At 41.3% G+C, this 24655-nt stretch overlaps 1 protein-coding gene across 4 annotated transcripts in view; it reads left to right on the top strand.

Moving 5' to 3' along the window:
• Positions 1-13686: 13686 nt before the first annotated feature.
• Positions 13687-24655, top strand: part of LOC117534551 (golgin subfamily A member 7-like) — a 73069-nt gene continuing 62100 nt past the window's right edge. For all 4 annotated transcript variants that reach the window (XR_004567252.1, XR_004567250.1, XR_004567251.1 and 1 more), the window contains exons 1-3: positions 13687-13770; positions 15320-15445; positions 24397-24549. Coding sequence is in view for 1 of the 4 variants with exons in the window: in XM_034198773.1 (XP_034054664.1) it covers positions 13762-13770; positions 15320-15445; positions 24397-24549 (288 nt within the window). In the remaining 3 variants the exon portion in view is untranslated. The remainder of the gene's footprint in view (positions 13771-15319; positions 15446-24396; positions 24550-24655) is intronic.

Here is a 24655-nt window from a genome sequence, read left to right as displayed (position 1 = left end):
AAAGTACAGGTATTTGGTTCAACATGTAAGAAGTAGAAAGTACAGGTATTTGAGTTCAACATGTGAATGAAGTAGAACAGTACAGTATTGAGTTCAACATGTGAGAAGTTAGAAAGTACAGGTATATTTGAGTTTCATACATGTAAGAAGTAGGAAAGTTCAGGTATTTGAGTTCAACATGTAAGAAGTAGAAAGTACAGGTATTTGAAGGTTCAACATGTAAGAAGTAGAAAGTTACCGTATTTGGTTCAACATTGTAAGACGTAGAAAGTACAGGTAATTTAGTTCAACATGTTAAGAAGTAGAAAAGTACAGGTATTTGAGTTCAACCATTGTAAGAAGTAGAAAGTTACAGGTATTTTGTGTTCAACATGTAAGAAGTAGAAAGTACAGGTATTTAGGTTTCAAACATAAGAAGTAAGAAGAAGTTTTTTTTTAGAAAGTACAAGGTATTTGAGTTCAAACATGTAAGAAGTAGAAAGTACAGGTATTTGACTTCAACATTTGAGAAGTAGAAAGTACAGGTAATTTGAGTTCAACATGTACGAAGTCGAAAGTTACAGGTATTGACTTCCAACATGTGAGAAGTAGAAAGTACAGGTATTTGAGTTCAACATGTAAGAAGTAGAAAGTACAGGTATTTGAGTTCAACATGTGAGAGAGTAGAAAGTACAGGTATTTGAGTTCAACATGTGAGAAGTAGAAAGTACAGGTATTTGGGTTCAACATGTAGAAGTAGAAAGTACAGGTATTTAGTTCAACATGAGAAGTAAAAGTACAGGTATTTGAGTTCAACATGTAAGAAGTAGAAAGTACAGGTATTTGGTTCAACATGTAGAAGTAGAAAGTACAGGTATTTGAGTTCAACATGTAAGAAGTAGAAAGTACAGGTATTGGTTCAACATGTAAGAAGTAGAAAGTCAGGTATTTGAGTTCAACATGTGAGAAGTAGAAAGTACAGGTATTTGAGTTCAACATGTGAGAAGTAGAAAGTACAGGTATTTGGGTTCAACATGTAAGAAAGTAGAAAGTACAGGTATTTGAGTTCAACATGTGAAGTAGAAAGTACAGGTATTTGAGTTCAACATGGAAGAAGTAGAAAGTACAGGTATTTGAGGTTCAACATGTAAGAAGTAGAAAGTACAGGTATTGAGTTCAACATGTAAGAAGTAGAAAGTACAGGTATTTGAGTTCAAACATGTGAGTAAAGTAGAAAGTACAGGTATTTGAGTTCAACATGTGAGAAGTAGAAAGTTCAGGTATTGGGTTCAACATTAAGTAAAAGTTCAGGTATTTGAGTTCAACATGTAAGAAGTAAGAAGTACAGGTATTTGGGTTCAACATGTAAGAAGTAGAAAGTACAGGTATTTGGGTTCAACATGTAAGAAGTAGAAAGTACAGGTATTTGGGTTCAACATGTAAGAAGTAGAAAGTACAGGTATTTGGGTTCAACATGTAAGAAGTAGAAAGTAAAAAGTGGTCAGAAAAACAAGTGGAGTAAAGTACTGATACCAGAAACATGTACTTCAGTACAGTAACAAAGTATTTGTACTCCTCTCCTTCCCACCTCTGGAAATAACACATGTAAGTACAGATGTATGTACATTCAGACACAGCAGGGTCCTTTTCACTATCTTATTGTTTGGCAATCACAGCATTAAATGATATAAAACGTACCCTCCCTCTCACGGGACATTTCCAAGACGATATAATGAAAGCCAGAGGAGCGGGAAGATGATTTAATCTCGGACCGTATGATGTCAGGCGGTTTCTGAGGGATAAACACACGATCGGTCTTCTGGACAGTTAGTTTGCACAACTCGCTCATTGTGATTGTCTATCACTGTTTCTTATGAAGCTCATAATTACGACAGTGTTGGGGAGGGAGAGCTCCGGTGAGCTTTGATCAGTTTAATTTGGGGTGCGAGTGGTTGACGTATGGTGATGAGTAGAAACAGAGCAGCGAGACGTCCAAAACAACACAATGCAATTAATCTCCCGTGGTATTTAAGATTGGGCAACAGCTATCGTTTACCTGCTCTCAGCCCGTCACGTCGAAGGGACAGGAAATAACGAATGAGTGGTTACAGTTTAGGGGAATTGAGGGTAAACATGGCCAATAGAAGTCTTACTTCCACAAACAGAGCTACTCGTGGCGGCCAAATAATCCCATTAGTGATTTAGACCCAAAACAGCAGACCATGACGACTGGAGACAAAAAATCAAGAATGTATTTTGGGAGATTTGGGACAGAAACTTTAATTATTTAACACCAAAGTCTCTGTTAATGATGTTCTGTGCTTTAAGAGACATTTGTGTTGGGACATTTATTAGAACAAATAGATAGAAACGGGGATCTGGGTTATTATAGCGGTCAGAATTAACCAGAGTCGCAAAAGTACACACATCTTTTACTCAGGTAGAAGTACAGATACTCGTGTTTAAAATACTCTGGTAAAAATAGAAGTAGGCCTACTGACTAAACTTCTTTACTCAAGTTAAAAGTAAAGAAGTATGGGCTTTGAAATGTACTTAAGTAAAAAGTACCCGTAACAACGAATAGAAATACATTGCTTTTAAAAATCGTTCTGTGTGACACGAAAAAAATGGCGAAATCGTGTTGGTGAACACGAATCAATGCAATACCAAGAATCCCTCCCTTTTCTAAACCACATAGGGAGACATGGACTAATCTTCTGTTGTGTGCTAAATGTGTGAAAGAGAAACCCCCGAATATGTTCGTAGAGACATACATGAAGCTAGATATACACGTACTGCACTTTCATCCAATGCAACTAACCATGAAGATACAAAGTCAGAACAGCAAGCATTAGCTTTGAGCTGGAGCGTTAGCATCACAAAGGTCAAACTATTAAAGTACTTTTTAATGGGCAAGCGAAAGTGTTTCAGGTCTAAGATGGTAGACTTTCTGCTGCCCTGAAATCAATGGAGAGCTTGTTTAAAAAAGGTTGGAGCAAGGATAGCAAACAATACACAGAAGAGTAAACAGTCAGAGAACATTCAGGACAGTAAGGCTGGACTCAAACCAGAAAAGATGTGGGAGGTTTTGTATTTCCAAACTTATTTTTAGTGCCAAATAAAAGCTATTGCCTTTCCTCCAGTTTACTAACATGCGAAGAAACTCCCACACGTCTGTGACCTGCTGAAGGGAGCGCCAGGACATTTAACTGAAAGTGGAAGAGACAGAGCAAACACTACATCTGTGCTGCTGATCAGACGTTTAGAGGGGGGAATCAAGCTTTTCATTAGGGATAGCGGAGTCTGCTTTCAATCAGCAACACATGATTGTTGGTCTCTTCTTTAAAGACTCTGCCAAGCTTCTCGTGTCTGACTTCTCTTATGTTTCAACTACATCTGCTTTGAGAGGATTCCTGCTGCATGTTTGTGTACTCTGTAACATTCAAATGCAATAATTGATATCGTTAGCATTGGATCAAAACAAGTACTCTCATCCAAATGAATTTAAGACAGTTTGAAGTCGTATAAAGAGTCCTCTCCTGCTGATGTTCAGTGTGTATATCAGTATGTAGTGTCTCTACTTTAAAGAGTCCTCTCCTGCTGATGTTCAGGTATATCAGTATGTAGTGTCTCTACTTTAAAGAGTCCCTCTCTGCCTGATGTTCAGGTGTATATCAGTATATAGTGTCTCTACTTTAAAGAGTCCTCTCCTGCTGATTGCCCAGGTGTATATCAGTATGTAGTGTCTCTACTTTAAAGAGTCCTCCCTGCTGATGTTCAGGTGTATATCAGTATGTAGTGTCTCTACTTTAAAGAGTCCTCTGCTGCTGATGTTACAGAAAAGTGTTGTATAATCAGTATGTAGTGTCTCTACTTTAAAGAGTCCTCTCCTGCTGATGTTCAGGTGTATTCAGTATGTAGTGTCTCTACTTTAAAGAGTCCTCTCCTGCTGATGTTCAGGTGTATATCAGTATGTAGTGTCTCTACTTTAAAGAGTCCTCTCCTGCTGATGTTCAGGTGTATATCAGTATGTAGTGTCTCTACATTACAGATCGCTCTCCTGCTGATGTTTCGGGTGTATATCAGTATGTAGTGTCTCTACTTTAAAGAGTCCTCTCCTGCTGATGGTTCAGGTGTATATCAGTATATAGTGTCTCTACTTTAAAGAGTCCTCTGCTGCTGATGTTCAGGTGTATATCAGTATGTAGTGTCTCTACTTTAAAGAGTCCTCTCCTGCTGATGTTCAGGGTGTATATCAGTATATAGTGTCTCTACTTTAAAGAGTCCTCTCCTGCTGATGTTGCAGGGTGTATAACAGTATGTCGTGTCTATACTTTAAAAGAGTCCTCTCCTGCTAATGTTCAGGTGTATATCAGTATGATAGTGTTTCTACTTTAAAGAGTCCTCTCCTGCTGATGTTCAGGTGTATATCAGTATGTAGTGTTTCTACTTTAAAGAGTCCTCTCCTGCTGATGTTCAGGTGTATATCAGTATGTAGTGTCTCTACTTTAAAGAGTCCTCTCCTGCTGATGTTCAGGTGTATATCAGTATGTAGTGTCTCTACTTTAAAGAGTCCTCTCCCTGCTGATGTTCAGGTGTAATATCAGTAATATAGTGTCTCTACTTTAAAGAGTCCTCTCCTGCTGATGTGCAGTGTATAGTCAGTATGTAGTGTCTCTACTTTAAGAGTCCTCTCCTGCTGATTTCAGGTGTAGATCAGTATGTAGTGTCTCTACTTTAAAGAGTCCTCTCCTGCTGATGTTCAGGTGTATATCAGTATGTAGTGTCTCTACTTTAAAGAGTCCTCTCCTGCTGATGTTCAGGTGTATAATCAGTATGTAGTCTCTACTTTAAAGAGTCCTCTCCTGCTGATGTGCAGGTGTATATCAGTATGTAGTGTCTCCTACTTTAAAAGTCCTCTCCGGCTGATGTTCATGTGTAATATCAGTAGTAGTGTCTCTACTTTAAAGAGTCCCTCTCCTGCTGATGTTCAGGTGTATATCAGTATGTTAGTGTCTCTACTTTAAAGATTCCTCTCCTGCTGATGTTCAGGTATGTATCAGTATGTAGTGGTCTCTACTTTAAAGAGTCCTCTCTCCTGCTGATGTTCAGGTGTATATCAGTATGTAGTGTTCTCTACTTTAAAGAGTGCTCTCCTGCTGATGTTCAGGGTGTATATCAGTATGTAGTGTCTCTACTTTAAAGAGTCCTCTCCTGCTGATGTTCAGGTGTATATCAATATGTAGTGTCTCTACTTTAAAGAGTCCTCTCCTGCTGATGTTCAGGTGTATCAGTATGTAGTGTCTCTACTTTAAAGAGTCCTCTCCTGCTGATGTTCAGGTGTATATCAGTATGTATGTCTCTACTTTAAAGAGTCCTCTCCTGCTGATGTTCAGGTGTATATCAGTATGTAGTGTCTCTACTTTAAAGAGTCCTCTCCTGCTGATGTTCAGGTGTATATCAGTATGCAGTGTCTCTACTTTAAAGAGTCCTCTCCTGCTGATGTTCAGGTGTATATCAGTATGTAGTTCTCTTCTTTAAAGAGTCCTTTTCTGCTGATGTTCAGGTGTTTATCAGTATGTATGTCTCTACTTTAAAGAGTCCTCTCCTGCTGATGTTCAGGTGTATATCAGTATGTAGTGTCTCTACTTTAAGAGTCCTCTCCTGCTGATGTTAGGTGTATATCAGTATGTAGTGTCTCTACTATAAAGAGTCCTCTCCTGCTGATGTTAGGTGTATATCAGTATGTAGTGTCTCCACTTTAAAGAGTCCTCTCCTGCTGATGTTCAGGTGTATATCAGTATGTAGTGTCTCTACTTTAAAGAGTCCTCTCCTGCTGATTTAGGTGTATATCAAGTATTGTAGTGTCTCTACTTTAAAGAGTCCTCTCCTGCTGATGTTCAGGTGTATATCAGTATGTAGTTGTCTCTACTTTAAAGAGTCCTCTCCTGCTGATGTTCAGGTGTATATCAGTATGTAGTGTCTCTACTTTAAAGAGTCCTCTCCTGCTGATGTCCAGGTGTATATCAGTATGTATTGTCTCTACTTTAAAGAGTCCTCTCCTGCTGATGTTAGGTGTATATCAGTATGTAGTGTCTCTACTTTAAAGAGTCCTCTCCTGCTGATGTTTTCAGGTGTAATCAGTATGTAGTGTCTCTACTTTTAAAGAGTCTCTCCTGCTGATGTTCAGGTGTATCCAGTATGTAGTGTCTCTACTTTAAAAGAGTCCTCTCCTGCTGATGTTCAGGTGTATATCAGTATGTAGTGTCTCTACTTTAAAGAGTTCCTCTCCTGCTGATGTCCAGGTGTATATCAGTATGTAGTGTACTCTACTTTAAAGAGTCCTCTCCTGCTGATGTTCAGGTGTATATCAGTATGTAGTGTCTCTACTTTAAAGAGTCCTCCCTGCTGATGTTAGGTGTATATCAGTATGTAGTGTCTCTATTTTAAATCTGATTTCCACCACTTTAGCAGACCGTTTTCAGAGTTTGAAATAAAACACCAAAAACATTATTATTGAAACGCCTCAGTTTTTTCCCTCCTTTTAAATGTCAAATCTTTCTGCTTGTTAAAGTCGGACATTTGGGTCCATAAGTCTCATAAGTCTCATAAGTCTCAAACACAACGCCATAAAAGTGTCTGTGTTTAGAGCTGTGATTATTGCCTCTCAAGTTGCTGCATGAAATATGAGGTCATGTGACCCCCCGCCCGTCAAAACATGGCCCACTTTAAGGGGAACCCACTTCCTGTCGTGATGAATAGGCAGCTTATTCAAGTCTGCGACGTATTTTCACCACAACATAGGATTAGAATAACTTTGGACTCCAGAAAGAAGTGTATAATATTCATGTTAATTATAGATACATGTTTTGTCCTTCCTTTATGGCGCTTTCTAACTCATCTTCATTCTGTAAGTGTGACTTTCTTTCTCAGTTTCATGCGGACATGTGCCAGATCATTTGAAATCACTGTGGTTCCTGCAGGCGTCCAATAGAGGTCACTGAAGGGCACAGACACCTCTTTAACATGTCTTGCAGTAAAATAAACAGTAACAGCTCTCGGTCTGATGCTTCTTTTTCTTCTTGGCTGTCGCTGTGTGTTCACAGGAAGCAGCTCAGAGGCCGCAGAGTTCATTAAAGGATCAAAACTGTTGGGGAAATCCTGAATGTCCTCCTCCAACATGAGAGTAGCATGCTAACAAAGGTATCCCAACTGTAGCTGTGAACATGACAGGATGTGTGATTACCTAGAAGAGCATCAGGACTGTTTGAGGCAGATGATAGCTATGTGATGAACATGATGATTCAGCCTCTATGGAGAGAGACATACACTGAACAAAAATATAAACGCAACACTTTTGTTTTTGCTCCCATTTTTCATGAGATGAACTCAAAGATCTAAAACATTTTCTATAAACACAAAATAACCATTTCTCTCAAATATTGTTCACAAATCTGAAAGAATCTGTGATAGTGAGCACTTCTCCTTTGCCGAGATAATCCATCCCACCTCACAGGTGTGGCATATCAAGATGCTGATTAGACAGCATGATTATTGCACAGGTGTGCCTTAGGCTGGCCACAATAAAAGGCCACTCTGAAACGTGCAGTTTTGCTTTATTGGGGGGGTCTGGGGGGGGGTCCGAAAACCAGTCAGTCCATTTCTGACGTGGAGCTAATCTGAAGTAAACATTGAATACTGCTTTCTGTTCCTCCATCTTGTGACTGTGTAACTCCCTCTCTTGGATATCAGCATGTGAAGAACACTGTTCAGGAACTAGTTGATGCTCTGTATGTGATGACTCCTTCCATTCTGGAGAGGATCACAGATACACGGATCCTGAGGTTGAACCTCAAGCCGGTGACGAATGATATTTTTCCAAAAAAAACATTTCGAACCGTAGATATAACTCTCTGTCAAGGACATGGACATGGCAAAGCATCCTGTTCTCAGACCCTTAGTCTTCAGTCTGTTGGCTCTGAATCTCAGTTTGAGAGCAACCAGCCTGTGTCTGGATGAACTGAGTAAATCTCGGTCAAGGAAACAGGGAGTGGATCTCTTCAAAATGAGCAGTGGGAAATATTATTTTTCCTTCAGGAGTGTTCAGGGGGGTCTTCATCCAACGGTTTCTGTAATAAAGGAAGGAGTGCAGAATACAAATCGATTCTTAGAATGTGTTTATTCGTACATAAATTAGAGTCCAATGCATTACAAACATTTTGAAAAATAAGTAACCCTTCTTTCGCAAAATGAAATTTACTCAAGACCCCCGACAGCAGCACTTCTGCCTTTAGCTTAGCGGTGGTGATGTGAAGTCATGTGACCGTGCTGTAGTTCCTTTATAGCCCAACATTAGCCTCCTTTAGCTTAGCGGTGGTGACGTGAAGTCATGTGACCGTGCTGTAGTTCTTTTATAGCCCAACATTAGCCTCCTTTAGCTTAGCGGTGGTGATGTGAAGTCATGTGACCGTGCTGTAGATCCTTTATAGCCCAACATTAGCCTCCTTTAGCTTAGTGGTGGTGACGTGAAGTCATGTGACCGTGCTGTAGTTCCTTTATAGCCCAACATTAGCCACCTTTAGCTTAGCGGTGGTGACGTGGAAGTCACGTGGACCGTCTGTAGTTCCTTTATAGCCCAACATTAGCCTCCTTTAGTTTAAGCCGGTGGTGAACGTGAAGTCATGTGACCGTGCTGTAGTTCCGTTATAGCCCAACATTAGCCTCCTTTAGCTTAGCGGTGGTGACGTGAAGTCATGTGACCGTGCTGTAGTTCCTTTATAGCCCAACATTAGCCTCCTTTAGTTTAGCGGTGGTGACGTGAAGTCATGTGACCGTGCTGTAGTTCCGTTATAACCCAACATTAGCCTCCTTTAGCTTAGCGGTGGTGACGTGAAGTCATGTGACCGTGCTGTAGTTCCTTTATAGCCCAACATTAGCCACCTTTAGCTTAGCGGTGTGACGTGAAGTCACGTGACCGTGCTGTAGTTCCTTTATAGGCCCAACATTAGCCTCCTTTAGTTTAGCGGGTGGTGACGTGAAGTCATGTGACCGTGCTGTAGTTCCGTTATAACCCAACATTAGCCTCCTTTAGCTTAGCGGTGGTGACGTGAAGTCATGTGACCGTGCTGTAGTTCCTTTATAGCCCAACATTAGCCTCCTTTAGTTTAGCGGTGGTGACGTGAAGTCATGTGACTGTGCTGTAGTTCCTTTATAGCCCAACATTAGCCTCCTTTAGTTTAGCGGTGGTGACGTGAAGTCACGTGACCGTGCTGTAGTTCCTTTATAGCCCAACATTAGCCTCCTTTAGTTTAGCGGTGGTGACGTGAAGTCATGTGACCGTGCTGTAGTTCCTTTATAACCCAACATTAGCCTCCTTTAGCTTAGCGGTGGTGACGTGAAGTCATGTGACCGTGCTGTAGTTCCTTTATAGCCCAACATTAGCCTCCTTTAGCTTAGCGGTGGTGACGTGAAGTAATGTGACCATGCTGTGGTTCCTTTGTAGCCCAACATTAGCCACCTTTAGCTTAGCGGTGGTGACGTGAAGTCATGTGACCGTGCTGTAGTTCCTTTATAGCCCAACATTAGCCTCCTTTAGCTTAGCGGTGGTGACGTGAAGTAATGTGACCGTGTTGTAGTTCCTTTATAGCCCAACATTAGCCTCCTTTAGCTTAGCGGTGGTGACGTGAAGTCATGTGACCGTGCTGTAGTTCCATTATAGAACAACATTAGCCTCCTTTAGTTTAGCGGTGGTGACGTGAAGTCATGTGACCGTGCTGTAGTTCCTTTATAGCCCAACATTAGCCTCCTTTAGCTTAGCGGTGGTGACGTGAAGTCATGTGACTGTGCTGTAGTTCCTTTATAGCCCAACATTAGCCTCCTTTAGCTTAGCGGTGGTGACGTGAAGTCATGTGACTGTGCTGTAGTTCCTTTATAGCCCAACATTAGCCACCTTTAGCTTAGCGGTGGTGACGTGAAGTCATGTGACCGTGCTGTAGTTCCATTATAGAACAACATTAGCTTTTTACTTCAGAAATCATAAAGTGGTGTTAATATGTGGAGATTATCCTGCTGAACTAAACGTGTAAATATCATAAACGTTTGTTTGACACAGATTATTTTCTGCAATAATCCAGAATCACAAGGAGACATCCCGTTGGACCAGGGAGATGCTGCCTTCACGGTCCAACACAGAAATACATCATCCCTTCACCTCTCTATTGATATGATTATAGCTTCTTAGAGCAACTGTATAACAAAGTGCTAAGAGATTTCACAGTGTTGAGCGTGAGTAATGCTCTCAGCTAGCATCCCAAGGCTTTCAGGGAGCCATTAGTGAATGTGTTTAAATGCAGAAATCCAAATATCACTGGCTTTAAATCCTCCCTCCTCTGAAGGCTGCTGTGGGACAGACCACTAATGAGCACCATTCGTTTACAACATGCTGCTTTACAGCCCCGGACAATAGTTTAACTAAAGGGCTCTCTAATGGAAACACTAAACGTCCCCCTGAGATCACCATCAGTCTGCTGTCATTACAGAGGTAACTCACTAAATACCACTCTGACAGGGTCATTATGGGTGAGGAAGTACTCAGATCCTCTACTGACGTTAAATCACTTAAAACACACTGTAAAAATACTGTGTTACGAGAAGAAGTCCCACATTAACTGTTTTTTTCCCTGTAGTTCGTTCTATAGGTTTTTGTGCATGTAAATGATCGGCAAAGGATAAATTCCTGTTTCTATGGTGATATACACTGAATTTAAGCAGAAGAGGACTCTTTAAAGTAGAGACACTACATACTGATATACACCTGAACATCAGCGGGAGAGGACTCTTTAAAGTAGAGACACTACATACTGATATACACCTGAACATCAGCGGGAGAGGACTCTTTAAAGTAGAGACACTACATACTGATATACACCTGAACATCAGCAGGAGAGGACTCTTTAAAGTAGAGACACTACATACTGATATACACCTGAACATCAGCAGGAGAGGACTCTTTAAAGTAGAGACACTACATACTGATATACACCTGAACATCAGCGGGAGAGGACTCTTTAAAGTAGAGGACACTACATACTGATATACACCTGAACATCAGCAGGAGAGGACTCTTTAAAGTAGAGACACTACATACTGATATACACCTGAACATCAGCAGGAGAGGACTTTTTAAAGTAGAGACACTACATACTGATATACACCTGAACATCAGCAGGAGAGGACTCTTTAAAGTAGAGACACTACATACTGATATACACCTGAACATCAGCGGGAGAGGACTCTTTAAAGTAGAGACACTACATACTGATATACACCTGAACATCAGCAGGAGAGGACTCTTTAAAGTAGAGACACTACATACTGATATACACCTGAACATCAGCAGGAGAGTACTCTTTAAAGTAGAGACACTACATACTGATATACACCTGAACATCAGCAGGAGAGGACTCTTTAAAGTAGAGACACTACAAACTGATATACACCTGAACATCAGCAGGAGAGGACTCTTTAAATTAGAGACACTACATACTGATATACACCTGAACATCAGCAGGAGAGGACTCTTTAAAGTAGAGACACACCATACTGATATACACCTGAACATCAGCAGGAGAGGACTCTTTAAAGTAGAGACACTACATACTGATATACACCTGAACATCAGCAGGAGAGGACTCTTTAAAGTAGAGACACTACATACTGATATACACCTGAACATCAGCAGGAGAGGACTCTTTAAAGTAGAGACACTGAATACTGATATACACCTGAACATCAGCAGGAGAGGACTCTTTAAAGTAGAGACACTACATACTGATATACACCTGAACATCAGCAGGAGAGGACTCTTTAAAGTAGAGACACTACATACTGATATACACCTGAAAATGTGTAGAATATGTCCTCTTTAAGACGTTTTATCTTGGCCCCTTTTCTCTAGCGTCAGATGGATTATCTCCATTATGTCTCATGATCGTATTGCACTTTTAACCTGTTTGTGAATAAGTTAATTGAATCCTCTTGTGACATGAAGAAGTTTCCCTGCATCATGTTTTCTAACTATTTGCACTGTTTTAAGAGCACTTTAAATGCTGGCTGACTGTCTTTAAAAACCTCTCATGGAGCTATTAAATAAATATCATATTTTGTTGTTTGTTCTGTCTTTTCTCAAACTTTTTGTCTCCACGCCGGGAGCGTTTTTTAAAGATGGATATTTTACTGGAATTGGCAAAAAAAAAATTCCTCTTGCACAACCAAGGCCAGAAACCTCTCCTGAGAATCACACATCTTTCTTTGGTGGAAACAGAAACAAAAACGGATGTTCTCGCATGCATTTAAAATTAAAATGCAACATCTGAGTCTGATAGAGAGGTCGGGTCTTATTAAGAAAGACAGTTCCAGTATCCGTGCATGCGAATACTTTGGACCACCACTGCTGTTTTATTTAGTTCCACTTCAACTTAAGTGCACAACAATATTGTTCATCGATCCTCCTTAATGTTTGCACTCAGAATAAATAAATAGACAAACTCCAAATGAATCTGTCATCATCTAAAAGGTAAATATCTTCATCTAAAATAACAAAAAAGACCATGAACCACGGCCCGTCCACACGGCAGCGTCGCATGCTTCAACAGAGACGCTTCCCATTCACTTGAATGGGAAGCGTCATGCTTTGCCGAACTGCATTGTGTTTCCGTCGCGTTGCTTTGCCTCCGTTGCTCGCTTCGAAAGTCGAGAAATGTTCAACTTCTCAAGCGTCGACTGAAGCGCCAGCCAATCAAATCATATGCCAGTACAAGCTCTAGCCAATCAAACCTTGTGCTTGTGTGTCCGGGGCGGGAGATTAATGTGATTGGTTGTTGGTCACGCGCCAGACACGCCCACCGGCAAGCTTCAACGCGACGCTGCCGTGTGGACGTACCGTAAATGTTTGCTCTCAGAATAAAGCAATAGACAAACTCCAACTGAATCTGTCATCATCTAACAGGTACATATCTTCATCTAAGATAACAAAAAGGGGGTTGTCCGGTGCCTTGCTCAATGGCACCACGGTAGGGCAGAAGGTGAACTGGGACCTCTCCAGTCCACACTCCATATTTCGGTCTGGTCGGGGACTTGAACCGGCGACCCTACGGCTCTGTCCAAGACACCTACTGACTGCCACTTCCGGCTTTTTATAAAGATTTATATATTATTTTACTTATTGTGCTTTGGGACATTCAAAGAGTAATCTGTTATGATATTCATAATGAATACCAACAATGATTAGAACATCTATTTTAAACGTCATGACTCGTGTGGGGGCAAATAGAATATAAATATTAAAATACTAATCATTTTAAAAACATCACAATAAAAAAGAAAATACCAATAATACTAATAAAGAATATAATTATAATAAAAACATACTATGATAATGATAATAAAATACATTAAAACATTTTTTAAATAAAATAAAAATCATGATATTAATATTAATTCAATCATAATAATTTGTATTTTTACTTTCTTATTGTTCCCGTGTATATTCCATGTGCTATCTGTGTTCGTGTCTTATTCTGTTGCTGCTATGACAGCTGAGTTTCCCTACAGGCATCAATAAAGTTCCATCTTATTTTAGCTTTTATTAATTTGTTATTTTTCGGTTATCTCTACAACCGGAACCTTCGTTATCGAACAAAGGTTCCCCTCCGGAGTGCTTATTTTGTAGCACATGCTAAAAGAGGCTAGCGGAAAACAAACACAACATAAACCTTGTTCATCATGGTAGAGGTAAGATAACGATCATTAATATTATATATTTTAGGTACAACACATGTGAGGGAACTGTTTCTTCCTAACGTGATGTTTCATGAGTGTTTCTCAGAGGTATTACTGGATGGAAAGAGACGAGAAGTGGACTAGTTTGATCAAGCTAACAGGCTAAAGTAGGCCTGTTTATACAACTATGCTGGAAACTAGTTATATATGTTTTATTAAATAGCGACATTGTCTCGTTTCATAAGCTAGGTGTAAGTACCTAGGTACAGTTACTCAAGTGCTTAAAATACTATTACTCCACTACAGTTCAGAGGTACATGGTGTACTTATACTCCACTACATGTGTTTAATCCCTTTAGTTACTTCACAGATGTGGATGAATGATGTGAAATCTAATCAAGTGTTGAATCAGACTTTAGTTCCACCTGGAGTAAATCCACCAGCTACCCTGCAGTATACAAAGTCATTCAGACTAGCTGCACCTTTACCAGCTTTGAGAACACTTTCATGATCAATCATTATAAAACATATCATATATATTATTCTGAAATGGACCAATCTGCACAACGACTACTTTCACTGTCTTTCACTATATTTTGATAAGAATACTTTATACTTTCACTTGAGGAACATTTTGAATGCAGGACTTTTACTGTGACAGAGTATTCCTACACTCTGGTACTTCTACTTTTACTCAAGTACAAGACCTGAGTACTTCTACTTTTACTTGAGGAACATTTTGAATTCAGGACTTTTACTGTAACAGAGTATTCCTACACTCTGGTACTTCTATAATACTTTAATAGACAGATCAAGTCTGACATTTGAAGTCACACCAGCTCTATTTGTGACAGATATTAAGACACGATACATGGAAAACAGACATTTAACATCACAACACGATCACTGAGAGAAACCTGCTTAAATACCCTTTAGTGTTAGACCTGGGGTTTGCATCTGTATTTACTGTGAGGATTGACTGGTGAAGGACAGCTTCAGTCTGACTTTATTCAATCGTGGGACCCTGTGTCTCCGATTTGATGGACACAGCTCATATTCACTGTTCAGTACGTGGTTTGGGTCAGAGATGGGGGTGTTGGTGGATGTGGCTCAGTGAGCTACTGCGTTGATGTTTGGATCAGGGGAGCACTGGTTTAATCCCCACTGCTCTCATCATGTCGCTGTGTCCCCAAAGACACTTCACCCCAAAATGCTCCCCCCATAAACATTGGTCAGTGAAAAATGTCAGTTCCCAATGTTTACAATCCCAGGGTTTTATCCAAGCAGATTTTCCCCTCAAACAGTGATGCCAGAAAAAGCGACTTACATACCGTTTTTGAGGAACAGAAACAATATTTCTGTTCCTCAAAAACGGTATGTAAGTCGCTTTGGATAAAACCATCTAATGAGTGACATTGTACATTGTTGGACAGCCTCACAGGTTATTATGGTATGCTGACTCGTAAAGTGTCTCAAAGGGTTTAACAGGCTTATGATTGTGCACAGTGTGTTTTATCAGCATGTGATGGTTTCTAAATGCTGAGACCTGGTGTGTCCTCAGACTCACAGCCTGCAGGACATGAGGCAGCAGGCGGCCGTCGCTGCCAAAGTCTTCCTCCAGAGAGATTACTCCAACGGCACCGTGTGCCAGTTCCAGAGCAAGTTCCCCTCCGAGCTGGAGACCCGGGTAGGAAACACTTCACTGTCATTCTGAGAGATCTGTTGAACCACAGTGATGTGGCGAGGGTGGAGAGGTCAGGGGAGAGAAGGGAGCGATGTCAGAGGGAGGGAGGGGAGGGAGGGAGAGAGTAGTATGGTAGTATGGTAGTATGGTAGTATGGTAGTATGGTAGTATGGTAGTATTCATACTGTGATCCCCCTCTGTATAATGTGCTCCACACAGGTCATCTTAACTGTTCCTACAGTAAAATACCTTTCCTCTCTTTCATCACACCTACAGAACGAGTGCAGAACAATAGTCATGGTCTCCAGGCAGTGAATACATGCAGCTTGTGCTGATTCCTCAGAATTGATTTGCCTTTTCTCAACCATGCAATTCACGGTTAACATCCGCGAACGAATTACAGGAGGAAGTTTGGGTCTAACTGGGTCTTCATTTGCATACATTGTTTAAAATCACGTTAATGTTTCCAGATTAATCTCGTGCGAGTTGACAACCCTAGATAGAAAGTACTATAATAGTTAGCTATTCAAGTTATATACAAGCATGAAAAGTAGTTTCAGCTTTTTGTATTAAAAAGTAGATGCAACCAAGTAGAGTGAGTACAATATTACATTAATTAATTAAGGTTATTTAAAGGGAGGGAATGCTCATGACACGCATTTTTAAATAATTATCATCCGATAAAACAGACCAGTCTCTGCCAGTATTTTTTTTTTTTTTTTAAACCGATGACGTTATCAGTGATTTTAAGCTGATTAATTACCGAAATAACATCAACCCTGTGGGCGGCGCCATTTTGACGAGTCACATGACTTATTTTACCGGAAGTGACGTGAACTATGCGTTTGGTGTCGAGGATAAATTGACGTATGTGCTTTGTTCATGTTGTTTACTCTAGTTACTCTCACAATTCTATTGAAATATGCCTCATTGTATCGCGAAACATTGCCACAATTCTGATAGGAACAATCCACGGAATGCTCGGTTCCATCTGTTGCCAACGGGTAAGTGTAGGAAGTACGTTCGGAGGAAGTGGCTAGCGAAATGTGCTCAGCCCGAACCGAAAGATCCACAGGCGCATGTATGCAGCGAACATTTCAAGTTTCCAGACGACTACTCTGAGAGTATGATGAAACATAAAATGGGATTTATTAATCAACCATTACTTAATGGGGATGCAGTGCACTGCCAATGCCAGCCAGCGTAAGGACATTACGCAGCAGACTCTACTTATTGTTTACTACGTAAGGAAGCAGGACCCAGAGCGCACGGAGCACAGAGCGGACAGCAGATAACGGAATTGCAGTTTTATTGCTTATAGATTACCAGAACATTTCAAAGGGGACACAGCCCCATTGGATATTAATCTATGGATTAACTACATCATCGTTTTTATCGTTGTAATGCCATTGAAGACCAGTTTAGACCAGACACCCGCCCTACCACCTGTCCTCTGGACCCTATCCCTTCAAACCTCCTTCAGACTATCGCTCCTGATATTCTACCGTTTCTCACCCATTTCATCAACACTTCTCTAACTTCTGGTCACTTTCCAAACAGTCTCAAGGAGGCAAGAGTAAACCCTCTCCTAAAGAAACCCACTCTCAACCCGTCTGATGTTATAAACTACAGGCCTGTCTCTCTCCTCCCGTTCCTGTCTAAAACACTTGAACGCGCTGTCTTTAAACAACTCTCCTGTTATCTCAATCAGAACAACCTTCTGGATCCGCACCAGTCTGGTTTCAAGGCAGGTCACTCCACAGAAACTGCTCTCATTGCTGTCACTGAGGAACTGCACACTGCCAAAACTGCATCCCTCTCCTCTGTCATCATCCTGTTGGACCTGTCTGCTGCATTCGACACGGTGAATCATCAGATCCTCCTTCGCACTCTCCAAAAACTTGGAGTTTCAGGCTCTGCACTTTCCCTCCTCACCTCATACCTGAAAGACCGTACCTACAGGGTGACTTGGAGAGGGTCTGAGTCCGACCCTTGTCAATTAACTACGGGGGTCCCTCAGGGCTCTGTTCTTGGTCCCCTCCTCTTCTCCCTGTACACAAACTCGCTCGGATCAGTCATTAGCCCGCATGGTTTTTCTTACCACTGCTACGCTGACGACACCCAATTAATTCTGTCCTTTCCCCGCTCAGAGACCCAGGTCGTCGCACGCATCTCTGCTTGTCTAGCTGACATCTCTCAGTGGATGTCTGCTCATCACCTCAAGCTCAACCTTGACAAGACTGAGCTGCTCTTCCTCCTGGGAAAAGATTGTCCCACTCTTGACCTAACAATCAACATCGGCACCTCAGTTGTTTCCCCGACTCAGACTGCAAGGAATCTGGGTGTGACCCTAGATAACAACCTGTCCTTCACTGCAAACATCGCTGCTACAACCCGTTGCTGCAGATACACGCTTTACAACATCAGGAGGATACGTCCCCAGCTGACACAGAAAGCGACTCAGGTTCTGGTCCAGGCTCTCGTCATCTCACGCCTAGACTACTGCAACTCCCTCCTGGCTGGTCTACCTGCATGTGCCATCCGACCTCTGGTCTTCAACCTTCCTAAATTCTCCCACACCACTCTGCTCCTCCGCTCCCTTCACTGGCTTCCGGTAACTGCTAGAATCCACTTCAAGACACTGGTACTTGCGTACCATGCTGCGAATGGATCTGGCCCTTCCTACATCCAGGACATGGTTAAACCGTACACCCCAGCGCGTGCACTACGCTCTGCATCAGCCAAACGACTCGCTGCACCCTCGCTGCGAGGGGGACCCAAGTTCCCATCGGCGAAAACACGTGGGTTTGCTGTCCTGGCTCCAGGATGGTGGAATGAGCTCCCCATTGACATCAGGACGGCAGATAGCTTGCACATCTTCCGGCGCAAACTGAAAACTCATCTCTTTCGACTCCACTTCGAGCGTTAGAACTATTAACGAAGCACTTTTATACCAATAAAGGACTGGCTTATCTAAAGCCAGTTGAGTAGCACTTGAAATGTTTGGCTCTCTGAAACCTGATGTACTTATATGATTCTGTTTTCTTCAAGGTTGTGTCTTCCTGGTCGAATGTACTTATTGTAAGTCGCTTTGGATAAAAGCGTCAGCTAAATGCGATGTAATGTAATGTAATGTAATGTAAAAGGTAAGCCATGTTAGCCTACCGCATATTAGTACTTAGCGCCACTTGTTTTGATGTACGTTGTTGTTGATAAGGTCGCGAGTTTGTATCTTTCAGTGTTGAGGTGGGCACCGTTAGATTCTGTGTCTTTACGATCATAAACAATGTGTTGGATGTGCAGCTAGGATAAGTAATAAGGGAGCTAGGAGTGATTTTCGGTGCAGTAATAGGTTAGCATTTTTCGCTCGGGGCTAATTCAGAGGCTCACTGTTAGCATTGTGTGTTTTTTTTTGAAGAAAAAAAGGAAAAAGATCAGTTAAATTAGTTTTTTCCCCGTTATATGGATATAAAATATTCATAGTTTATTAAATATTAAGGTTCCTTAGACGTTGTTTCCTGCAAATGACGCGATTTCGGCCCCGGAACCGGGTCCGTGGGGCCTAAGAGGATAACAGAGTATGTTTTTTATTTTTTTTACAGTTGTATTTGGATGGAATGAATACCTATAGTGATAATTCAAAGTAAGTCCACCTGGACTTTATTTTTCTAAACTTCTTCCTCGGCTGACGAGTCCGAACTCAAATACTCTGCCATGTTTTCGTCGTGTGTTTACAAAGTGAACGCATAGATGACGTCACGACCTAGTTTTTCGGATCATGTGACTATACTGAAAATGGCCAAAATGGCAGCTGCCTGACGGAATATACAGGTTTTGATAAAAAAGAGCTATAAAATCATTACTTACCGGGGAATATCGCTGATTTCTTCAGGGTATGGTTTAAACATAATGTTTCACTAAATACTGAAGTTTTGATTAACTATCTAATGACTGGAGCCTTCCTTTAAAGACACACAGATTGAAGTCGGGTTTAAAAAGTAAAAGAGAAAATATGAAGCTCTCTTATTGGCATGTAAAACATTCAGTCCTCCATCAAAGTTCTTTAATGTTAAGGCCCGGACACACCAAGCCGATAGATGTCTGGCCGTCGATGAGTGTCCTGTCGCCCAGGGGTGGTTCTAGGGGGGGGGGGGGGGGCAGTGCCCCCTTAACACTGACTTTGGACCCCCTGAAAATGAAAAAAAAAAAAAAGTTTATGATTAAACGATTTCTTGGCTGACGGAATAGGCATAACTAACGCTATTTGTCTTTCTAGTCGGACCTATAGAGCGTAAAACCTGTAACTATAAGTATCTGAAATAAATATGTGTACTGAAACAAATACCAATAACTGTATTGCATTGTTTTCTTATGCGCAATTACTTCATACTGTCTTTGTCTTTTTCGTCCCGCATTTATTGTGCCCCCCTCAGAAAATAACTGGCCCCAGCCTGGCCCCCCCAGTCAAATTGGTCTAGAACCGCCACTGCTGTCGCCCTACTCAGATTGGTGTCCCGCACCGTTGTGTCGTTTCGGCCGTGCCGACACCTTCCGCCCCCCTGCAAAATAAATCACTCTGATTGGCTGTTCAGCTTAGCGAATCAGTGCATGAGAAGCGAAACGGAAGTGAGGGACGCAAACAAACGATTAGGCACACACAGACGGCTATTATCTTTTTCATTTTCATCTCACCTGGACGCAAGAATTATACGATTATAAGTCGCTATGTGAAACAGTCTGTGATGGACGAGAGTGAGAATGGAACGCACGCTATTTGTTGTTTGTATATATCACGCAGTCTGTTCTTCTTCTCTCGGTGTATCACGCAGTCTGTCTTCCGGTTGCCTCTTTTGAATGACGAATACACACTACCGCCGCCTGCTGGTAAGGAGAGGTATTGCCACTCATGCGCAGTTCGTACGTGATACTTGGCCGTCGGCTGAAGTCTTTGCGGTGTGTTCCAGTGCGACTGTTTGGCCAAGACGCAGGAGACGTGAGGCGACACCACAGTCGGGTCCGTCGGGACGTGTTCTTTGGGGTTAGCTTGGTGTATCAGGGCCTTTAAATTGTAACCCTAACCTTTTATTTATCTCAGAGGATGTTTGCATAACCTAAAGTTTAAAAAGCCACATGGTTGTTAAGGCAAACATTTCCCCTGTTTGATTTGCAGAGGTCTGTCACTTCACATTCCTGCAGATAATTATCTTAGGCTGTGGGCCTGTATTATTTTTGGTAGCTTCTTACTGTTTGAATGCTTTTGGAGAATCTCACCAAGGAACTAGAAAAGTGCTCCGTGTTTTAAATGCAGTGTTTCCCATACATTGATTTATTTGTGGCGGGCTGCCACAAATAAATATCGTCCGCCACAAATGGATCTCTTTTTTTTGTTTTGGTGGTCTAATGGATAGTGAGGTGGGCTGATGATCGGAAGGTTGTGAGTTCAAATCCCGCCTGGAACACCACCACTAGTGTGCCCTTGAGTAAGGCACTTAGCCCTCGGTTGCTCCAGGGAGAATGTCCCTGTAATTGGTCATTGTAAGTCGCTTTAGAATAAGGCGTCTGCTAAATGCCTAAATTGTAAATTATATTTCTGGGAGAATAAACCCCATAGATCCTCAACTCCGGTGTGTTTCACTCATTAACAACGCAACACAGAGCAACAAGAACGTTGTCTACAGTAGCCATGAACTCGCATGTATTATCTTATTTGATAACCCAAATTGGTTAAGGGGCCTTTGGCTTTTCTTGCCGGGGGGGTGGGGGGGGTGCGGTGCCCCCACAAATAGAATCAAATTCTGTGGGAAACACTGAAATGTATTTGGCAGCTGGATTGCCAAACCATGTAAGAGAGTTACTGGGGTTTCTAGAAAGATATAGTGAGTACTGTGTCTCTGATCTTGTTTATAAGATATATAAATTATCTGGAGAACATTTCGCCCGTATACAAGCTGTCTCCTGACGTAAACAACAACGTGACGTAAACAACAACAACATGACGTCGGAGCTCCGTAAAAACAAAGCTGTCTCTGCCGTCTGACGTTCTGTTTGATACTCAGATTTCTGGAGGAATTATACAGTTTTTGAGGAACGGAAATATTGTTTTCTGGCATCATATTAACATTTAGTTATATAAATTGGGAACTGACATTGTTCACTGACCTGTGTGTAATGTGTATTTAATCAGTTCAGTTAAATTACATTTTAATATTTGTCACCGGAAAGGGAGGGACTTCGCCTCTATATCACATTTATAACGTCTGTTATAGAGAATTTGATCAAATTAATTTATTCACAAATGGTCTCGAATCCTACCAAGGACCGAATGGAAACACTCAGTTTCTTAAGCTTGAGAATAGAAACACTAAAAAGAAAGTATTTAAAATATATATTACTTCCACACGCCTCACAATTCAATTCAATTCAAAACCTTTATTTATCCAGGTAAAATCCCATTGAGATCAATGATCTCTTTTTCAAGGGAGACCTGCAGCAGTAGGTTCCACAAGAAGACATAAACAACAGAACAACAAAAGGACATCATACAGCAAAATGTACAGGGATTACAAAATACCCTAAAACTGATCTCACCCTGAATACTAAATAATACCAAGACTATAATTAACTAGTCTAAATATTGATTTAAAATAGGTTAGATCTAATAAACACAAAGATATAAAACCAATGGTATAATAAAATAACAAATTAAATGCATTTTAGCGTAGCTTGTTTAGAAGTCCCGAGACATTTAACGTTTTAAGCTTTGAGATATTTGGTAATTATATCAGGCAGAGATGCAGCTAAATACATTTTTTTAATTATTGTCATATTAAGTGATTTAAGAGAACTAGCTTTTCCTCACCTGAATTCAATCTTGTACACTAATCTATAATTCACAATGCTAATAAATCTGCGTCAATGGAAAGACTCTCAGAAGTAGAACTGTGGTTTGAATCGCAGCCTCTGAATGGGAGATTTAGACGGAGATCAAAGGCTCTCGATGACGGTAATCAAACACGCCTAAAAACCACCGATGTGTTGGAACCCGCTGCTGCATTCCTCGGGCAAAAGAGAGCAGAACATTGGAGGGTGGAGGACTCTTTAAAGGTCCCCTATCATGCACTTTTTGATGTCTCTTATACATCAATATGTGTCCCCGGTGTTTCAGTGAAAATCAAACCCTCTCTCTTTTCCTGTTTTCCTCCGTACCCTGAACAACGGAGCTGATCCAGATTCGCTGCTTCATGACGACATTACTCAAATGTGGGCGGGCTTTACCCCCACGGGCCAATCAGAAATGTTGCTGTCAGAAACAATGAGACGTGTTCTGGAAGTGATATGGTCTGTGTTTACATTAGCATGCTAACACTCAGAGCTAACCTGTACTGGAGAGAGTGTGTGAAGAAGCAGGAAATCAAAAGGAAGTCACCTTGTGGTAAACCTGAGAGAGAGAGAGTTTGAGCTCCATACTGTTTCAGAGATAATCCTTGATGTGGTTTGGAACATGATATGGAGTTTAATCACGACAGCATTTAGCTGAGTTTCTGCTGCTAGAATTCTCCTCATGAGCTCTCGGCTCTCGATAGTATAATAGGAGACCCTTAATTCACCCTCGGTGTCAGAGAAATCACAGATGCTGGTGTCCAGGATGGATTTAATGATATATATTTAATATGGTGTATTGTCTTATGCACGAAGGCTAATGGGTAGTTAATATTTGAAGTCCCAGGTCCTCTCATCGGTCATCTAGATGTTTACCTTGAGCGGTCAGATGCTAACGGTAGCCTCCAACTCTATTATCCGCCTGCTATGATCTCTAGCTGCTAACTCGACCTTTAGCATAGTTTAAACTTTTACCCGTGTTCCTAGACCAACTCTTACAACGGTCCGATCTACTGTTTTAGTTATTTTTACAGAGAGTCAATTCCAAAACAAATGCAGCTTTCAGGGAGTGTATCATAGTTGGCAAAATGTCAACATCAGGTGTGTTAGCTTCTACCAGCTGTTAGGAGGAAGAGGAAGACATTTTGGGGTGTTTTGGTTTAAAAAAGTCCCATGTAAAACATTCTAAGTATGTGCCCTTTGTTCACTAACAAAAAAATGAGAGTACGGTCACATGACTTCACGTCACCACCGCTAAGCTAAAGGAGGCTAATGTTGGGCTATAAAGGAACTACAGCACGGTCACATGACTTCACGTCACCACCGCTAAGCTAAAGGCGGCTAATGTTGGGCTATAAAGAATCGTAAAGAACATCGTCCTTATTCAGGGTTTTCTTCTGGAAAACGTCCAGTCAGTGGATAATAAACCGGATGAACTCAGAAGCAGGATCAGGACATTAAGAACTGTAATGGTATGGCATTCATGGACCTCGCCATAACCTCCCAAGGATTCTCAGTTTTTTGCCAATACCAAAATGTTACCTTGCGTCTGTTTCTATCAGACTACTGTCGACAGCCCCAGTCCAACAGCCAACAGCTCTCCACCCTCCATCATTCTTCAAACCCCCTTCCTTTGAGGAAATTCTTGAGAAAAACACGGTTTTGATTTCCAGCCAGTCTTGGTTACAGTGTGTATCCCAGAAGCTGTCTTCAGTTCAGAGATACGTCTTTATTTTATTCAAGGTGCGCCATTGGAGAAGGAGAATCCATCTTGATTCCTTCCTGGATTTTCACCGTACATCAGTTATTAAGTGAAAACATTTAGTTGGCAAGGCCATCCTAAGAATTTCCAATGTGGGAAGGTGGCCCAGAAATCCCTTGATGAATGTAGACTCCAAGAAAATAGAGCCGCTTATTTATCTGGAGATGGAAAGGGAAAACTATCTGGTGCTAGCAGGATGAATTACCAGTCGAATATCCCAACAAAGCTCTCACACTTATGGCCAAATACGCACTTGGCAATACCTTTTGTATTATCATTTTTAACCCTTTTGATGTTTCTTGATGTATTTCAGATTGACAAACAGCAGTTCGAGGAGACGATGCAGACGCTGAATAACTTGTACGCCGAAGCGGAGAAGTTGGGAAGCCAGTCGTATATCGAAGGCTGTCTGGCCTGCCTCACTGCGTACACCGTCTTCCTGTGTATGGAGACGCACTACGAGAAGGTGAGACACATTTCAACTACAAATATGCATTAAGGGTTAATAGAGCCAAAAAAGGGGATTTTTGATAATAATCTCAGTCAAACAAACGTTTATGATTCTTACACTT

This window comes from Gymnodraco acuticeps, unplaced genomic scaffold, assembly GCF_902827175.1.
Source record: "Gymnodraco acuticeps unplaced genomic scaffold, fGymAcu1.1, whole genome shotgun sequence".
Taxonomy (NCBI): Eukaryota; Metazoa; Chordata; class Actinopteri; order Perciformes; family Bathydraconidae; genus Gymnodraco; species Gymnodraco acuticeps.
This window is presented reverse-complemented; position numbering and strand designations above follow the sequence as displayed.